The sequence below is a fragment of the Ranitomeya variabilis genome, chromosome 6, assembly GCF_051348905.1.
Source record: "Ranitomeya variabilis isolate aRanVar5 chromosome 6, aRanVar5.hap1, whole genome shotgun sequence".
NCBI classification, from domain to species: Eukaryota; Metazoa; Chordata; class Amphibia; order Anura; family Dendrobatidae; genus Ranitomeya; species Ranitomeya variabilis.
Window position 1 is genome coordinate 578644661 of NC_135237.1, and position 19244 is coordinate 578663904.

General features: G+C 46.7%; 1 protein-coding gene across 4 annotated transcripts in view; it reads right to left on the reverse strand.

Moving 5' to 3' along the window:
• Positions 1–19244, reverse strand: part of LOC143783170 (microtubule-actin cross-linking factor 1, isoforms 6/7-like) — a 347588-nt gene that overhangs the window by 231480 nt on the left and 96864 nt on the right. For all 4 annotated transcript variants that reach the window (XM_077271554.1, XM_077271553.1, XM_077271555.1 and 1 more), the window contains 3 exons: positions 12786–13356; positions 11146–11217; positions 4268–4417 (listed from right to left, as the gene is read on the reverse strand). In XM_077271554.1, the coding sequence (XP_077127669.1) occupies positions 4268–4417; positions 11146–11217; positions 12786–13310 (747 nt within the window). In that variant the 5' untranslated portion in view covers positions 13311–13356. The remainder of the gene's footprint in view (positions 1–4267; positions 4418–11145; positions 11218–12785; positions 13357–19244) is intronic.

The following is a 19244-nucleotide window of genomic DNA, read 5'->3' on the forward strand; positions in this document are numbered from 1 at the left end:
TAGAGTTTCCCCATCCTGTGACATCACCCCGTCAACATCAGCGGGAGCTGGGGTTCCTCCAGGATCGGAGTACACTCGTCCAGAGTCACACAGCGGTGAGTGTTCCAAGGGTAGCGAGGAAATGTTATGCTACAGGGTTAACTTAAAGGAAATGGAGCTAACCTCAGCGATAAAGGAGTTAATCCTACAACTATCTCATTCAAGAGGAAAAGTGGTGAACAATTCAACACCACAATCCGCTAATCTACACAGAGACGCCTTCTTCTGCGGGATCAGCCCGCTAGGCGCTCATATAGATCAGGAAACTAGACAGAAAATCTGGAACAACGATTATATTGACATATGGTCGCTGTTATCAGCGGACCAACAAACGGTGGATAAAGCTAACGAAAGGAGTAGATCGAAAATCGCATTAACCATGAATAATTGGCTCCAGGCCTTCGCAGTATTGGGCTGTATTATGGGCCAGAAACATCTGGAAAGCTGCTCCGAATTGTTTATATATCAGGACATGATATATAGTTCGTACAAGTTGCATGGCGGTTCAGCCTGGCGTCGGTACGAAGAGGAGTTCCGCAGGCGTCTGGCCCTACAGCCCGATCTAGGCTGGGGAGTTAAAGCAACAGACGTATGGTTGCGTTTGATGCTGTCCCAAAAGCAGCCCCCCTTTTCAGCCACAACCACTAATTACTCCGCAGCCGCAGGTCAGAACTCAGTGGTCGTGCGAAAACCCGGGGGCCTGCTGGTTGTTCAACGAGGGAAACTGCCATTTCCACGCGTTATGCAAATTCAGACACGATTGCTCCGCTTGCGGGGGGGGGGGGGGGACACCCAGCGGCAAGGTGCACTCGTCAGCCATACAAAGCGCCTACAAGGCAGAACCCCAGTGAGCGTAACCGCGATGGCCCCCTGGCTAAATCTCTACCCCAATAAGAAAGCGGCACAGCAGCTGCAAGCGGGATTCTCCAACGGGTTTTTCATCCCCTTCAGGTTTACAAGAACGCCAACCCTATCCGATAACCTAAAATCTGCTCGTGAATTCCCCGAAATACTTAGACAAAAAATAGCAAAGGAGGTAGAGCTGGGTAGAATAGCAGGCCCCTTCCAGTCGCTCCCCTTCAAAAACATCAAAATATCACCGTTAGGTATTATTCCAAAAAAGGAACCCGGTAAATACCGCCTAATCCATCATTTATCTCACTCAAAGGGCAATTCGGTTAATGACGCAATTTCCAAAGAAGAAGCTTCCGTCTCATATGCGTCGTTTGATAAAGCGGTAGAATTAGTCCGGGCAGCCGGACCCGGCGCTCTGCTAGCCAAATCCGACATAGAATCGGCATTCCGCTTACTACCCGTGCACTCCGAATGTTTCCACCTTCTAGGCCGCAAAGTGGACCAGCTCTATTACTTCGACATGTGCCTCCCGATGGGATGTTCCATATCATGTCACTATTTCGAGCTATTCAGCACCTTCCTAGATTGGGTAGTTCGGTTCGAAACGGGCAGCAAATCCCTAATTCACTACCTCGACGATTTCCTGTTCATCGGCCCCAGAAATTCTAAACTCTGATACGATCTACTAGATAAATTCAAATTTATCTCACAGAAATTCGGCGTGCCATTGTCACCGGAGAAAAAGGAGGGACCATGTAATGTATTGCCTTTCTTGGGCATCGAAATAGACACCAATTCGATGGTTTTCCGCTTACCGGAGGATAAAATACTAAAAACCCAGCAAATGTTGAAAGGCTTTCGTGAAGTTAACAAGGTAACCCTCCAGCAAATGCAGGCATTATTGGGCCTACTGACGTTCGCGTAATGCCGGTCGGCAGAGCATTCTCGCGCAGATTATCCTTGGCAACAAAAGGCGCTTCTCAGCCCGGCCATAGAATCAGGCTCACTCGATCGCTAAAAGCAGATCTGCTAGTATGGCAGATGTTCCTACAATCGTACAACGGTCACACGTGCGTCATGGCTAGAGAGATCACAAGCAAGGAATTAGGGCTGACAATAGGGTGGAACAAAAAAGTGGGTTTTGCAGCAATTTATAAAAACCAATGGTGCAAATCTGATTGGCCGGAGCAATGGAAGACAGCAAAGTGGGGGCAAGACCCGGCCCTGTGGGAATTGTTTGCGGTGGTAGCAGCGCTGGAGATATGGGCCGATCAGTTGGGAAACATGAACATTCGTTTCCAAACAAAAAATGCGAAAACAGCGAGGAGTCTGAATCACATGTCTTCTTCATCTTTGCCCATACTCGCTCTCTTGCGCCGGCTAGCGCTGATATGCCTTGAAAACAATATTTGGTGTAGAGCCACCGTGGTGGCGGAAGTAGATGATAATATCATTAACCCACTGTTATTTTCCAATTGGCAGGCTTTCAGAATCCAGCAGCCCAACGCGCAACCCCGGAGTATTCGGTGTCCACTGTCCCTTTGGGACAAAGTTGCCAATCATTGATGCCCTTAATCCGGGCCTCCGTTTCGCCAGCTACCTGGCAGGTGTATGGTAAGGCTTGGGAGGAGTGGTGCTCAATAATTCAGGGTAGGCCAGTTGACAAATGCGACCGAGCACGAAGCGCGGTGACGACCGAGTTTCTATTACGGTTAAGGGAAGGCGGGGAGTCTCGCACCTCGGCACAACGGAAATTATCGGGGCTAGCATTTTTCTTTCAATTATTGGGATGGGTAGACGTAACCAAGTCTTTCTGCATAAAACAAGCCATTAAAGGTTGGAAAAGGCTTCAGCCAAGCCAAGAATGTCGCCGCCCCATTTCTCTGAGACTATTGCAGGACCTGATTGCGATATCCCCGTCAGTCTGCTCATCGCAATATGAGGCGGCCCCCATATTGGCGGCTTTTGCGACCGCCTTTTTTGGAGCACTGCACATTAGTGAATTGCTACCGTGGTCAAAAAACGTGGCGGAAGGAGGCCTAATTAATGAGGACATAGTAATATGCAGCGATGCCCTGCGCATCAGGGTTAGAAAATCCAAATGCGATCCCACCGGTAGGGGCACATGGGTCCTGGTTAACTCTACAGAGGGCCCAGTTTGCCCGTTAAAAATTGTTAAAAGATAAGAAACGCAGGTAGATTTTTCTTTACTCATACAGATGGGTCCCCTCTGGCCAAGTACCAATTCCAGGCAATGTTCAAGCTATGCTTGGAAAAAACTGGCGCAAATCTAAAGGGGTACGGAACACATTCGTTCCGGATTGGGGCGGCCACAGAAGCAGCTAGGGCGGGAGTGCCGGAGGCCGAAGTGCAGAGAATGGGTCGTTGGAAGTCCGCATGCTTCACCAGATACATAAGACCCGACTTGCTTAATTAACATGTGTTGTTTCTTACAGGGGTTGAAGTTTGGGTTGTAGGAGATTCCTACGTATACTGGGTCGAAAAGAGGGCCAAACTGCGGCCAGGAGGCACAAATCTTTACCTCCCAGGCATAAAAGTTAACTGGAGGGGTATCAGAGGCCTCCACTGGAAACAAGTGTGCAAGGAGATGGTTGGCATAGCAAGGATGGTGGAACGCCCGGTGATAATGGTGGTACACGCGTGTGGCAATGACCTAGGCAAACAAAAGGTGGCCGAATTGTACAAATGGGTGACAACGGATATGGATCAGTTAAGCTGTCTATTCAGGAACATGATACTGGTGTGGTCGGATATAACACCACGGGCCGTTTGGCGAGGAGCAAGAGATAAAAAAGCCATAGAGCGGACAAGGGGTAAATTCAACGCGCGGATTGGAAAATATGTGAGGGGAAGAGGCGGTATCGTGATTCGTCACCAACAGCTACAAGGGGATAACACGCCACAATTAAGACCGGACGGAGTACACCTAACGGACATTGGCCTCGATATTTTTCTGTCTGGTTTACAGGATGGGGTTGAACAGGCCCTAACATTGATGGGTGGGGTCGGAGTCCCGCGTAGGTAATACACAGGATCCTCCGTGGCGGAAGAAGCGGAGGAGGGCAAAGGTCGTAACCGCTCGTTGGGCCAATTCCCCTGTCGATCACGGACAGGAGCTCGGTGCGAGCGCCCGTTACGATATGTAATTGCATTTCTCTGCTTATTTAATTAATAAACTGTGACCGACCTGTTCAACCCACCTAGGACTGTGTGTGTTTCATTACGGGATTGATGGGAGGGGGGAAGGCACTGGTTACGACACCCAGGTCTCCACAGTCTATAATCCACAGAGAATACAGGACACACGTGTAATATAATCCACAGAGAATACAGGGCAGATCCCAGATCTCACCTTCTGCTCCTGGAGCTGGGCCTTCACCACTTTGGCCTCGGAGGACAGAGGTTTCTGGGCCTCCATCAGATCCTCCATTTCCGACACCCAGCTGAGGACAGTCTCCAGGTTTTCAGGGGGTTCCGGCAGAGCCAAAGCATGATGAGAAACCTGCAACATAAACAGTCATTAGTACAGCCCGAGATGTCTATACCACGTGGTGCCACTACATATCATACAGGATGACACGTCTATACCACGTGATGTCACCACATATCACACAGGATGACACATCTATACCACGTGATGTCACCACATATCACACAGGATGACACATCTATACCACGTGATGTCACCACATATCACACAGGATGACACATCTATACCACGTGATGTCACCACATATCACACAGGATGACACATCTATAACATGTGATGTCACCACATATCATACAGGATGACACGTCTATACCACGTGATGTCACCACATATCATACAGGATGACACATCTATAACACGTGATGTCACCACATATCACACAGGATGACACATCTATACCACGTGATGTCACCACATATCACACAGGATGACACATCTATAACATGTGATGTCACCACATATCATACAGGATGACACGTCTATACCACGTGATGTCACCACATATCATACAGGATGACACATCTATAACACGTGATGTCACCACATATCACACAGGATGACACATCTATACCACGTGATGACACAACATATCACACAGGATGACACATCTATACCACGTGATGTCACCACATATCATACAGGATGACACGTCTATACCACATGATGTCACCACATATCACACAGGATGACATGTCTATACCACGCAATGTGACTACATATCACATGGGATGACACGTCTATGCCACATCATATCACTACATGTCAAACGTCTATACCACGTGATGTCTCTACATATCACAGGGGATGACACATCTATAACACGTGATGTCACCACATATCACACAGGATGACACGTCTATACCATGTGATGTCACTACATATCAAAGGGATGACACATCTATACCACGTGATGTCACCACATATCAACATATCACACAGGATGACACGTCTCTAACACGTGATGTCACCACATATCACACAGGATGACACATCTATACTACGTGATGTCACCACATATCACACAGGATGACACATCTATACCACGTGATGTCACCACATATCACACAGGATGACACGTCTATACCACGTGATGTCACTACATATGACACAGGATGACACATCTATACTACATGATGTCACCACATATCACACAGGATGACACATCTATACTACATGATGTCACCACATATCACACAGGATGACACATCTATACTACGTGATGTCACCACATATCACACAGGATGACACATCTATACTACGTGATGTCACCACATATCACACAGGATGACACGTCTATACCACGTGATGTCACTACATATGACACAGGATGACACATCTATACTACATGATGTCACCACATATCACACAGGATGACACATCTATACCACGTGATGTCACCACATATCACACAGGATGACACGTCTATACCACGTGATGTCACCACATATCACACAGGATGACACATCTATACTACGTGATGTCACCACATATCACACAGGATGACACATCTATACCACGTGATGTCACCACATATCACACAGGATGACACATCTATACCACGTCATGTCACCACATATCACACAGGATGACACATCTATACTACATGATGTCACCACATATCACACAGGATGACACATCTATACTACATGATGTCACCACATATCACACAGGATGACACATCTATACTACATGATGTCACCACATATCACACAGGATTACACATCTATACTACATGATGTCACCACATATCACACAGGATGACACATCTATACTACGTGATAATAATAATAATAATAATAATAATAATCTTTATTTTTATATAGCGCTAACATATTACGCAGCGCTTTACAGTTTGCACACATTGTCATCGCTGTCCCCGATGGGGCTCACAATCTAAATTACCTATCAGTGTGATGTCACTACATATCACACAGGATGACACATCTATACCACGTGATGTCACCACATATCACACAGGATGACACATCTATACCACGTCATGTCACCACATATAACACAGGATGACACATCTATACCACGTCATGTCACCACATATCACACAGGATGACACATCTATAACATGTGATGTCACCACATATCACACAGGATGACACATCTATACCACGTCATGTCACCACATATCACACAGGATGACACATCTATAACATGTGATGTCACCACATATCACACAGGATGACACATCTATACTACGTCATGTCACCACATATCACACAGGATGACACATCTATACCACGTCATGTCACCACATATCACACAGGATGACACATCAATACCACGTGATGTCACCACATATCACACAGGATGACACATCTATACCACGTGATGTCACCACATATCACACGGGATGACACATCTATACTACATGATGTCACCACATATCACACAGGATGACACATCAATACCACGTGATGTCACCACATATCACACGGGATGACACATCTATACCACGTGATGTCAACACATATCACACAGGATGACACATCTATACCACGTGATGTCACAACATATCACACTGGATGACACATCTATACCACGTCATGTCACCACATATCACGCAGGATAACACATTTATACTACGTGATGTCACCACATATCACACAGGATGACACATCTATACCACGTGATGTCACCACATATCACACAGGATGACACATCTATACCACGTCATGTCACCACATATCACACAGGATGACACATCTATACTACGTGATGTCACCACATATCACACAGGATGACATCTATACTACATGATGTCACCACATATCACACAGGATGACACATCTATACTACGTCATGTCACCACATATCATACAGGATGACACATCTATACCACGTGATGTCACTACATATCACACAGGATGACACATCTATACTACGTCATGTCACCACATATCACACAGGATGACACATCTATACCACGTGATGTCACTACATATCACACAGGATGACACAGCTATACCACGTCATGTCACCACATATCACACAGGATGACACATCTATAACATGTGATGTCACTACATATCACACAGGATGACATCTATACTACGTCATGTCACCACATATCACACAGGATGACACATCTATACTACGTCATGTCACCACATATCACACAGGATGACACATCTATACCACGTCATGTCACCACATATCACACAGGATGACACGTCTATACTACATGATGTCACCACATATCACACAGGATGACACATCTATACTACGTCATGTCACCACATATCACACAGGATGACACATCTATACTACGTCATGTCACCACATATCACACAGGATGACACGTCTATACTACATGATGTCACCACATATCACACAGGATGACACATCTATACTACGTGATGTCACTACATATCACACAGGATGACACATCTATACCACGTGATGTCACTACATATCACACAGGATGACATCTATATTACATGATGTCACCACATATCACACAGGATGACACATCTATACTACATGATGTCACGACATATCACACAGGATGACACATCTATACTACGTGATGTCACCACATATCACACAGGATGACACATCTATACTACATGATGTCACGACATATCACACAGGATGACACATCTATACTACGTCATGTCACCACATATCACACAGGATGACACATCTATACTACGTCATGTCACCACATATCACACAGGATGACATCTATACTACATGATGTCACCACATATCACACAGGATGACACATCTATACTACATGATGTCACCACATATCACACAGGATGACACGTCTATACTACATGATGTCACCACATATCACACAGGATGACACGTCTATACTACGTGATGTCACCACATATCACACAGGATGACACAGCTATACCACGTCATGTCACCACATATCACACAGGATGACACATCTATAACATGTGATGTCACTACATATCACACAGGATGACACATCTATACTACGTGATGTCACCACATATCACACAGGATGACACAGCTATACCACGTCATGTCACCACATATCACACAGGATGACACATCTATAACATGTGATGTCACTACATATCACACAGGATGACACATCTATACTACGTGATGTCACCACATATCACACAGGATGACACAGCTATACCACGTCATGTCACCACATATCACACAGGATGACACATCTATAACATGTGATGTCACTACATATCACACAGGATGACACATCTATACTACGTGATGTCACCACATATCACACAGGATGACACAGCTATACCACGTCATGTCACCACATATCACACAGGATGACACATCTATACTACGTGATGTCACTACATATCACACAGGATGACACATCTATACCACGTGATGTCACTACATATCACACAGGATGACATCTATATTACATGATGTCACCACATATCACACAGGATGACACATCTATACTACGTGATGTCACTACATATCACACAGGATGACACATCTATACCACGTGATGTCACTACATATCACACAGGATGACATCTATATTACATGATGTCACCACATATCACACAGGATGACACATCTATACTACGTGATGTCACCACATATCACACAGGATGACACATCTATACTACATGATGTCACGACATATCACACAGGATGACACATCTATACTACGTCATGTCACCACATATCACACAGGATGACACATCTATACTACGTCATGTCACCACATATCACACAGGATGACACATCTATATTACATGATGTCACCACATATCACACAGGATGACACATCTATACTACGTGATGTCACCACATATCACACAGGATGACACATCTATACTACATGATGTCACCACATATCACACAGGATGACACATCTATACTACGTCATGTCACCACATATCACACAGGATGACACATCTATACTACGTCATGTCACCACATATCACACAGGATGACATCTATACTACATGATGTCACCACATATCACACAGGATGACACATCTATACTACATGATGTCACCACATATCACACAGGATGACACGTCTATACTACATGATGTCACCACATATCACACAGGATGACACGTCTATACTACGTGATGTCACCACATATCACACAGGATGACACATCTATACCACGTCATGTCACCACATATCACACAGGATGACACATCTATAACATGTGATGTCACTACATATCACACAGGATGACACATCTATACTACGTGATGTCACTACATATCACACAGGATGACACAGCTATACCACGTCATGTCACCACATATCACACAGGATGACACATCTATAACATGTGATGTCACCACATATCACACAGGATGACATCTATACTACGTCATGTCACCACATATCACACAGGATGACACATCTATAACATGTGATGTCACTACATATCACACAGGATGACACATCTATACTACGTGATGTCACCACATATCACACAGGATGACACAGCTATACCACGTCATGTCACCACATATCACACAGGATGACACATCTATAACATGTGATGTCACTACATATCACACAGGATGACACATCTATACTACGTGATGTCACCACATATCACACAGGATGACACATCTATACCACGTGATGTCACCACATATCACACAGGATGACACATCTATAACATGTGATGTCACTACATATCACACAGGATGACACATCTATACTACGTGATGTCACCACATATCACACAGGATGACACAGCTATACCACGTCATGTCACCACATATCACACAGGATGACACATCTATAACATGTGATGTCACTACATATCACACAGGATGACACATCTATACTACGTGATGTCACCACATATCACACAGGATGACACAGCTATACCACGTCATGTCACCACATATCACACAGGATGACACATCTATAACATGTGATGTCACTACATATCACACAGGATGACACATCTATACTACGTGATGTCACCACATATCACACAGGATGACACAGCTATACCACGTCATGTCACCACATATCACACAGGATGACACATCTATAACATGTGATGTCACTACATATCACACAGGATGACACAGCTATACCACGTCATGTCACTACATATCACACAGGATGACACATCTATACCACGTGATGTCACCACATATCACACAGGATGACACATCTATACTACGTGATGTCACCACATATCACACAGGATGACACAGCTATACCACGTCATGTCACCACATATCACACAGGATGACACATCTATAACATGTGATGTCACTACATATCACACAGGATGACACATCTATACTACGTGATGTCACTACATATCACACAGGATGACACAGCTATACCACGTCATGTCACCACATATCACACAGGATGACACATCTATACCACGTGATGTCACCACATATCACACAGGATGACACATCTATGCCACGTGATGTCACTACATATCACTACATATCACACAGGATGACACGTCTATAGCACATGATGTCACTACATATGACACGTCTATGCCACGTGATGTCACCACATATCACATGCGATGACACGACTATGCCACGTGATGTCACCACATATCACACGCGATGACACGTCTGTACCACGTGATGTCACCACATATCACACGCGATGACACGTCTGTACCACGTGATGTCACCACATATCACACGCGATGACACGTCTGTACCACGTGATGTCACCACATATCACAGGGGATGACACGTGATGTCACAGTATACCGTATAGAACAGTCCACTATGTACCGTCTTGCTGTAGGCGTCCCATTTCCCCACTTGGTACTGAGATTCTGTCTGGGCCTCACGACTCGTCTGCACCTGGAAACACATTTATCACAGGTTACGGCTCTATCTCGTGGCCAGACCCGTGTGCAGCGGGGAGCAGAGTATGATGTTTGGGGGCCACACGGGTTCAGGAAATTAACCCCTAGTATCGTGGCATAAACTTCTCCAGATACCATTACATGGGAGATTTTCGACTGCACAGTGAAACATTTCATGAAGAACTCGTATAACCTTTCCATAACTGTAAAACAAACTCGACATAAAACCACGCAGCGGAAAATCAGCGCAAGATTGCAGTATATATTACAAAATATTAAATAGTAAATGATAAAATGTCTCATCCCCTGTAGGCACTGTAACAGTAGTCCATGACTGCAGCCACTGCATCACCACAGGCTCTGCTCACAATGCATTTTATGCTTTGATCTACGCCTGAACCATTAGATTTCTGGGAATTTCTGTATCAGAAGGATTTAGAGAAGCTTGAACAATGGGCAGCGACTAATCGAATGGTATTTAACAGGGAGAAATGCAAGATTCTACGTCTGGGCACGAAAAATGAAAATTACTTCTACAGAATGGGAGGGATAGAACTAAGCAACAGCACGTGTGAAAAAGACTTGGGTATACTACAAGATCACAGACTGCACATGAGTCAACCGTGTGATGCAGCAGCAAAAAAGACAAACAGTTCTAGGAGGTATTAAGAGAGTCTAGATCACGTGTAGTAATTCTCCCCCTCTACTCCTCGTAGGTCAGTCCTCATCAGAAACACTGTGTCCAGCTCTGGGCACCACAATTTAAAAAAGACATTGAAACACTGGAGCAAGTTCAGAGAAGAGCTAACAGGATGGTGAGCGGACTGCAAAATATGTCCTACAAGGAACGGTTAAAGGATCTGGGAATGTTTAGCTGCAAAAAAGGCTAAGAGGAGACTTAATAGCTGTCTACAAATATCTGCAGGGCCGTCACAGTGTAGTGGGATCATCATTATTCTCATTAGCACATGGAAACATGAGAAGCATTGGAATGAAATTGAAAGGGAGAAGACACAGATTAGATATTAGACAGTGAGGGCGATCAATGAGTGGAACAGGCGGCCACATGAGGTGGTAAGTTCTTCTTCAATGGAAGTGTTCAAACAGAGGCTGGACAGACATCTGTCTGAGATGGTTTAGTGACTCCTGCATTGAGCGGGGGGTTGGATACGAGGTCACTGGAGGTCCCTTCCAACTCTGACATTCTGGGATTCTATAATTCTATACATAACTAGAGCTTATTGGGAAAGAAGGCCCCTGGGTTTTGCAAATAAGTGAGGCACCCCAGGAGCGTACAGAGAAGAGAGGGGTCCCCGTGGACACTCACATCAGAGGTGCCTGGTGGGAACACATACTGTATCAGAGGGGCCCCGTGGACAAACACATCATGGGCACGCAGACTAAATGCTCTGGGCATGTTGACACCACCCATGGGGTCGGAGTTGGGCCCTCGGGGTCACTGTTGTGGCCCTATAGAATAATAACCATTCTGGAGATTTTCCAACGATGGCTTTATTACAGCCGACTGATGTGAGCGGTCAGTCGCTATAGTTACATATTGACCTCGGCCAGCTCGCCGGCACGCTCCGTCAGCACTTTCACGGTCCTGGTGATGACGGGTTCTCCACTCTTGTCTCCGGTCGGATATTGAGTCACCTCCACAATCTCGGTGACAACGGTCTCCGTCACCTCCGTCACTTCCGTCACCTCCCTGGTGGCGAGCGGCTGCCATGAGCAGCTGCTTCCGGAGGCCCTCTGCACGCTGCCCCTCTGGAGCGTCCATATGTTGCCTCCATGGTCGGGTGTGGACCTGGGTGTGTCCCGGCGGACCTGCTGGACGTTGGCATCGGCGTTGTTCTGTTTTGGCAGCGGCTCTTTGGTTTGCGTTTTGCCGCTTGCCGTGGAGACGTTCAGTTCCTTGTCGTTCAGCCGCTCATTCTTCCTGTCCACGGTGGATGCGGCGCCGGACTCCACGTTGTTCCTCACACTCTGGATGTCTATGATGGACTCCTTCAAACAACCTTCCTTCAGGCTCTGCTGGGATTTCTTGTCCCCCAGACAGCCGGGCCGGCTGACAGAATTACCCATGGTCCCTGGATGGCACAGGAGCGTCAGACATCAGTGCAGTTCTGGCCTGAAATAGAAACCAAACGTGTAATTAATACCAGAGACATGACCGCAGTCACAACACCGAGACACAGATCAATGGGTGAGAGGTGATCTGTTCTCCAGAGCGACCAATCACAGCACAGCTCTCTTCCTACCAGTGCAGAGAGACAGGTGAGAGCTGAGCTGTGATTGGATGCTGAGTGCAACAGTTGTCTATTAGATTTATCAAATATTGTGCCCAGGACAGAGATCACATGACCGCCAGACCAATGGTCACATGACCAGTGACCGCCAGACCAATGGTGATCATGTGACCAGTGACCGCTAAACTAGTGATCAGTGACCGCCAGACCAGTGATCAAGTGATCAGTGACCACCAGGCCGCCAGAACAGTGACGAACAGACCAGTGACTGACAGATTCGTGATCACATGACCAGTGTCTGCCAGACCATTGATCTCGTGACCAGTGACAACCAGAAGAGTGACGAACAGACCAGTGACTGGCCAGTATGTGTATATGTACATGTATGACCCGGTCACCGGCCAGTGTCTGTATATGTACATGTATGATCCAATCACCGGCCAGTATCTGTATATGTACATGTATGACCCGGTCACCGGCCAGTATGTGTATATGTACATGTATGACCCGGGCACCGGCCAGTATGTGTATATGTACATGTATGACCCGGGCACCGGCCAGTATGTGTATATGTACATGTATGATGCGGTCACCGGCCAGTGTGTGTATATGTACATGTATGATGCGTTCACCGGCCAGTATGTGTATATGTACATGTATGACCCGGTCACCGGCCAGTATGTGTATATGTACATGTATGACCCAGTCACCGGCCAGTATGTGTATATGTACATGTATGACCCGGTCACCGGCCAGTATCTGTATATGTACATGTATGATGCGTTCACCGGCCAGTATGTGTATATGTACATGTATGACCCGGTCACCGGCCAGTATGTGTATATGTACATGTATGACCCAGTCACCGGCCAGTATGTGTATATGTACATCTATGACCCGGTCACCGGCCAGTGTCTGTATATGTACATGTATGACCCGGTCACCGGCCAGTGTCTGTATATGTACATGTATGACCCAGTCACCGGCCAGTATGTGTATATGTACATGTATGACCCAGTCACCGGCCAGTATGTGTATATGTACATGTATGACCCGGTCACCGGCCAGTATGTGTATATGTACATGTATGACCCGGTCACCGGCCAGTATCTGTATATGTACATGTATGACCCAGTCACCGGCCAGTATGTGTATATGTACATGTATGATCCGGTCACCGGCCAGTATGTATATATGTACATGTATGACCCGGTCACCGGCCAGTATGTATATATGTACATGTATGACCCGGTCACCGGCCAGTATGTGTATATGTACATGTATGATGCGGTCACCGGCCAGTGTGTGTATATGTACATGTATGACCCGGTCACCGGCCAGTATCTGTATATGTACATGTATGACCCGGTCACCGGCCAGTATGTATATATGTACATGTATGACCCGGTCACCGGCCAGTATGTGTATATGTACATGTATGATGCGGTCACCGGCCAGTGTGTGTATATGTACATGTATGATGCGGTCACCGGCCAGTGTGTGTATATGTACATGTATGACCCGGTCACCGGCCAGTATCTGTATATATACATGTATGACCCAGTCACCGGCTAGTATCTGTATATGTACATGTATGACCCGGTCACCGGCCAGTATCTGTATATGTACATGTATGATGCGTTCACCGGCCAGTATGTGTATATGTACATGTATGACCCGGTCACCGGCCAGTATGTGTATATGTACATGTATGACCCAGTCACCGGCCAGTATGTGTATATGTACATGTATGACCCGGTCACCGGCCAGTGTCTGTATATGTACATGTATGACCCGGTCACCGGCCAGTGTCTGTATATGTACATGTATGACCCGGTCACCGGCCAGTATCTGTATATGTACATGTATGACCCAGTCACCGGCCAGTATGTGTATATGTACATGTATGATCCGGTCACCGGCCAGTATGTATATATGTACATGTATGACCCGGTCACCAGCCAGTATGTGTATATGTACACATGTATGACCCGGTCACCGGCCAGTATGTGTATATGTACATGTATGATCCGGTCACCGGCCAGTATGTATATATGTACATGTATGACCCGGTCACCGGCCAGTATGTGTATATGTACATGTATGATGCGGTCACCGGCCAGTATCTGTATATGTACATGTATGACCCGGTCACCGGCCAGTATCTGTATATATACATGTATGACCCAGTCACCGGCTAGTATCTGTATATGTACATGTATGACCCGGTCACCGGCCAGTATGTGTATATGTACATGTATGACCCAGTCACCGGCCAGTATGTGTATATGTACATGTATGACCCGGTCACCGGCCAGTGTCTGTATATGTACATGTATGACCCGGTCACCGGCCAGTGTCTGTATATGTACATGTATGACCCGGTCACCGGCCAGTATGTGTATATGTACATGTATGATCCGGTCACCGGCCAGTATGTGTATATGTACATGTATGACCCGGTCACCGGCCAGTATGTGTATATGTACATGTATGACCCAGTCACCGGCCAGTATGTGTATATGTACATGTATGACCCGGTCACCGGCCAGTGTCTGTATATGTACATGTATGACCCGGTCACCGGCCAGTGTCTGTATATGTACATGTATGACCCGGTCACCGGCCAGTATGTGTATATGTACATGTATGATCCGGTCACCGGCCAGTATGTATATATGTACATGTATGACCCGGTCACCAGCCAGTATGTGTATATGTACACATGTATGACCCGGTCACCGGCCAGTATGTATATATGTACATGTATGACCCGGTCACCGGCCAGTATCTGTATATGTACATGTATGACCCGGTCACCGGCCAGTATGTGTATATGTACATGTATAACCCGGTCACCAGCCAGTATGTGTATATGTACATGTATGACCCGGTCACCGGCCAGTATGTGTATATGTACATGTATGACCCGGTCACCGGCCAGTATGTGTATATGTACATGTATGATCCGGTCACCGGCCAGTATATGTATATGTACATGTATGACCCGGTCACCGGCCAGTATCTGTATATGTACATGGATGACCCGGTCACCAGCCAGTATGTGTATATGTACATGTATGACCCGGTCACCGGCCAGTATCTGTATATGTATGACCCGGTCACCAGCCAGTATCTGTACATGTATGACCCGGTCACCGGCCAGTATGTGTATATGTACATGTATGACCCGGTCACCGGCCAGTATATGTACATGTATGATCCGATCACCGGCCAGTATGTGTATATGCACATGTATGACCCGGTCACCGGCCAGTATGTGTATATGTACATGTATGACCCGGTCACCGGCCAGTATGTGTATATGTACATGTATGACCCGGTCACCGGCCAGTATATGTACATGTATGATCCGATCACTGGCCAGTATGTGTATATGTACATGTATGACCCGGTCACCGGCCAGTATGTGTATATGTACATGTATGACCCGGTCACCGGCCAGTATGTGTATATGTGCATGTATGACCCAGTCACCGGCCAGTATGTGTATATGTACATGTATGACCCGGTCACCGGCCAGTATGTGTATATGTACATGTATGATGCGGTCACCGGCCAGTATGTGTATATGTACATGTATGACCCGGTCACCGGCCAGTATGTGTATATGTACATGTATGACCCGGTCACCGGCCAGTATGTGTATATGTGCATGTATGACCCAGTCACCGGCCAGTATGTGTATATGTACATGTATGACCCGGTCACCGGCCAGTATGTGTATATGTACATGTATGATGCGGTCACCGGCCAGTATGTGTATATGTACATGTATCGGTCACTGGCCAGTATGTGTATATGTATGATGCGGTTACAGGCCAGTATGTGTATATGTACATGTATGATGCGGGCACAGGCCAGTAAGTGTATATGTACATGTATCGGTCACTGGCCAGTATGTGTATATGTATGATGCGGTTACAGGCCAGTATGTGTATATGTACATGTATGACCCGGTCACCGGCCAGTATGTGTATATGTACATGTATGATGCGGTCACAGGCCAGTATGTGTATATGTACATGTATGATGCGGTTACAGGCCAGTATGTGTATATGTACATGTATGACCCGGTCACCTCTACCTGGTTTCGTGCTCAGCCACACTCAGGTGGCACAAATATCAGTTTCGTAGAATACCATTGTCAAAAAAATGTAAGGATAGTAACACGGGTAGTTGTCTCAAAGGCGGAGGAGGCCTGATGGTTTCGGAGGCCTAATGCTACAGGCAGCACGCATTAAGGAGACCCAACCAGGAGTGATCACATTTAAAAAAATTAGTGGCAGACACCAACAAAGTGACATTAATTTCACCACAGTAGAACTAGTATAATTGGGACTGACATCTCTTCCACTACAGCCAACCCAGCAGATGCAGACTGTAAAGCTACCTTCACACTAAGCGATTTTCAACGATATCGCTAGCGATCCGTGACGTTGCAGCGTCCTGGCTAGCGATATCGTTGTGTTTGACACGCAGCAGCGATCAGGATCCCGCTGTGACATCGTTGGTCGTTGCTGAAAGTCCAGAACTTTATTTCGTCGCTGGATCTCCCGCTGACATCGCTGGATCGGTGTGTGTGACACCGATCCAGCGATGTCTTCACTGGTAACCAGGGTAAATATCGGGTTACTAAGCGTAGGGCCGCGCTTAGTAACCCGATGTTTACCCTGGTTACCATTGTAAAAGTAAAAAAAACACATACTCACATTCCGGTGCCCGGCGTCCGCTTCCCTGCACTCCTCCTGCATCCTGTGTAAGTGCCGGCCATAAAGCAGAGCGGTGACGTCACCGCTGTGCTCTGTGGGAGATGCCAGAGATGTTCGGCGCTGACACAGGATGCAGGAGGAGTGCAGGGAAGTGGACGCCGGGCACCGGAATGTGAGTATGTGTTGTTTTTTTTACAATGGTAACCAGGGTAAACATCGGGTTACTAAGCGCGGCCCTGCGCTTAGTAACCCGATGTTTACCCTGGTTACCCGGGACCTCGGCATCGTTGGTCGCTGGAGAGCCGTCTGTGTGACAGCTCCCCAGCGACCACAACGACGAAACAGCGACGCTGCAGCGATCGGCATCATTGTCTGTATCGCTGCAGCGTCGCTTAGTGTGAAGGTACCTTAAGGGGCAAGGTGGTGGAATCACTGTTCCATATCCCTCAGAAAGCCTAGAAGGGGCGTAACTAGATGTCCTACCAAATCACAACTCAGATAAGTAGCAGCAGGCGAAAACTGCAACCCAAGGAGGTGGGACTAGGTGCTCACCATGGCTGACCTACAGAGGGTGGCAGCTGACCAGCTACGGAGGGTAAGTTGCTATGGCCCGAAGGAGGGAAGAATGCAGGCACTCACTGGTAGGGATACTTGAACCACGGGTACAGATGGGACTGGCTGAGGAACAGAAAAGCACGGGCAGGTGCGGGCTGGACCGGGTGTTAGACAATGGGGCTCTCGGGTGCATTCAAGACCGGCTGATGGACAGAAGATGACAGACAGGTAAGAGCAGTTGGGTACAGGGTAGACAAGCAGATGGGAGGACCTGGGGAATCTGACAACTAGCAAGCATGCAAGGCAAATTAACAACATTGCTCAGGCACCTCCATATTGGAGGAGGAATCTTAAATAGAAGGTGTCGCCCAGCTATAGGTTGGTGCAGGTGGTCTCTTTAAGAGTTAACATAGTTAACATAGTTCCTTGTCCTGTAACTGAACCTTGGTGGACACCGACTATAGGGGGTGAGATGAGGATGT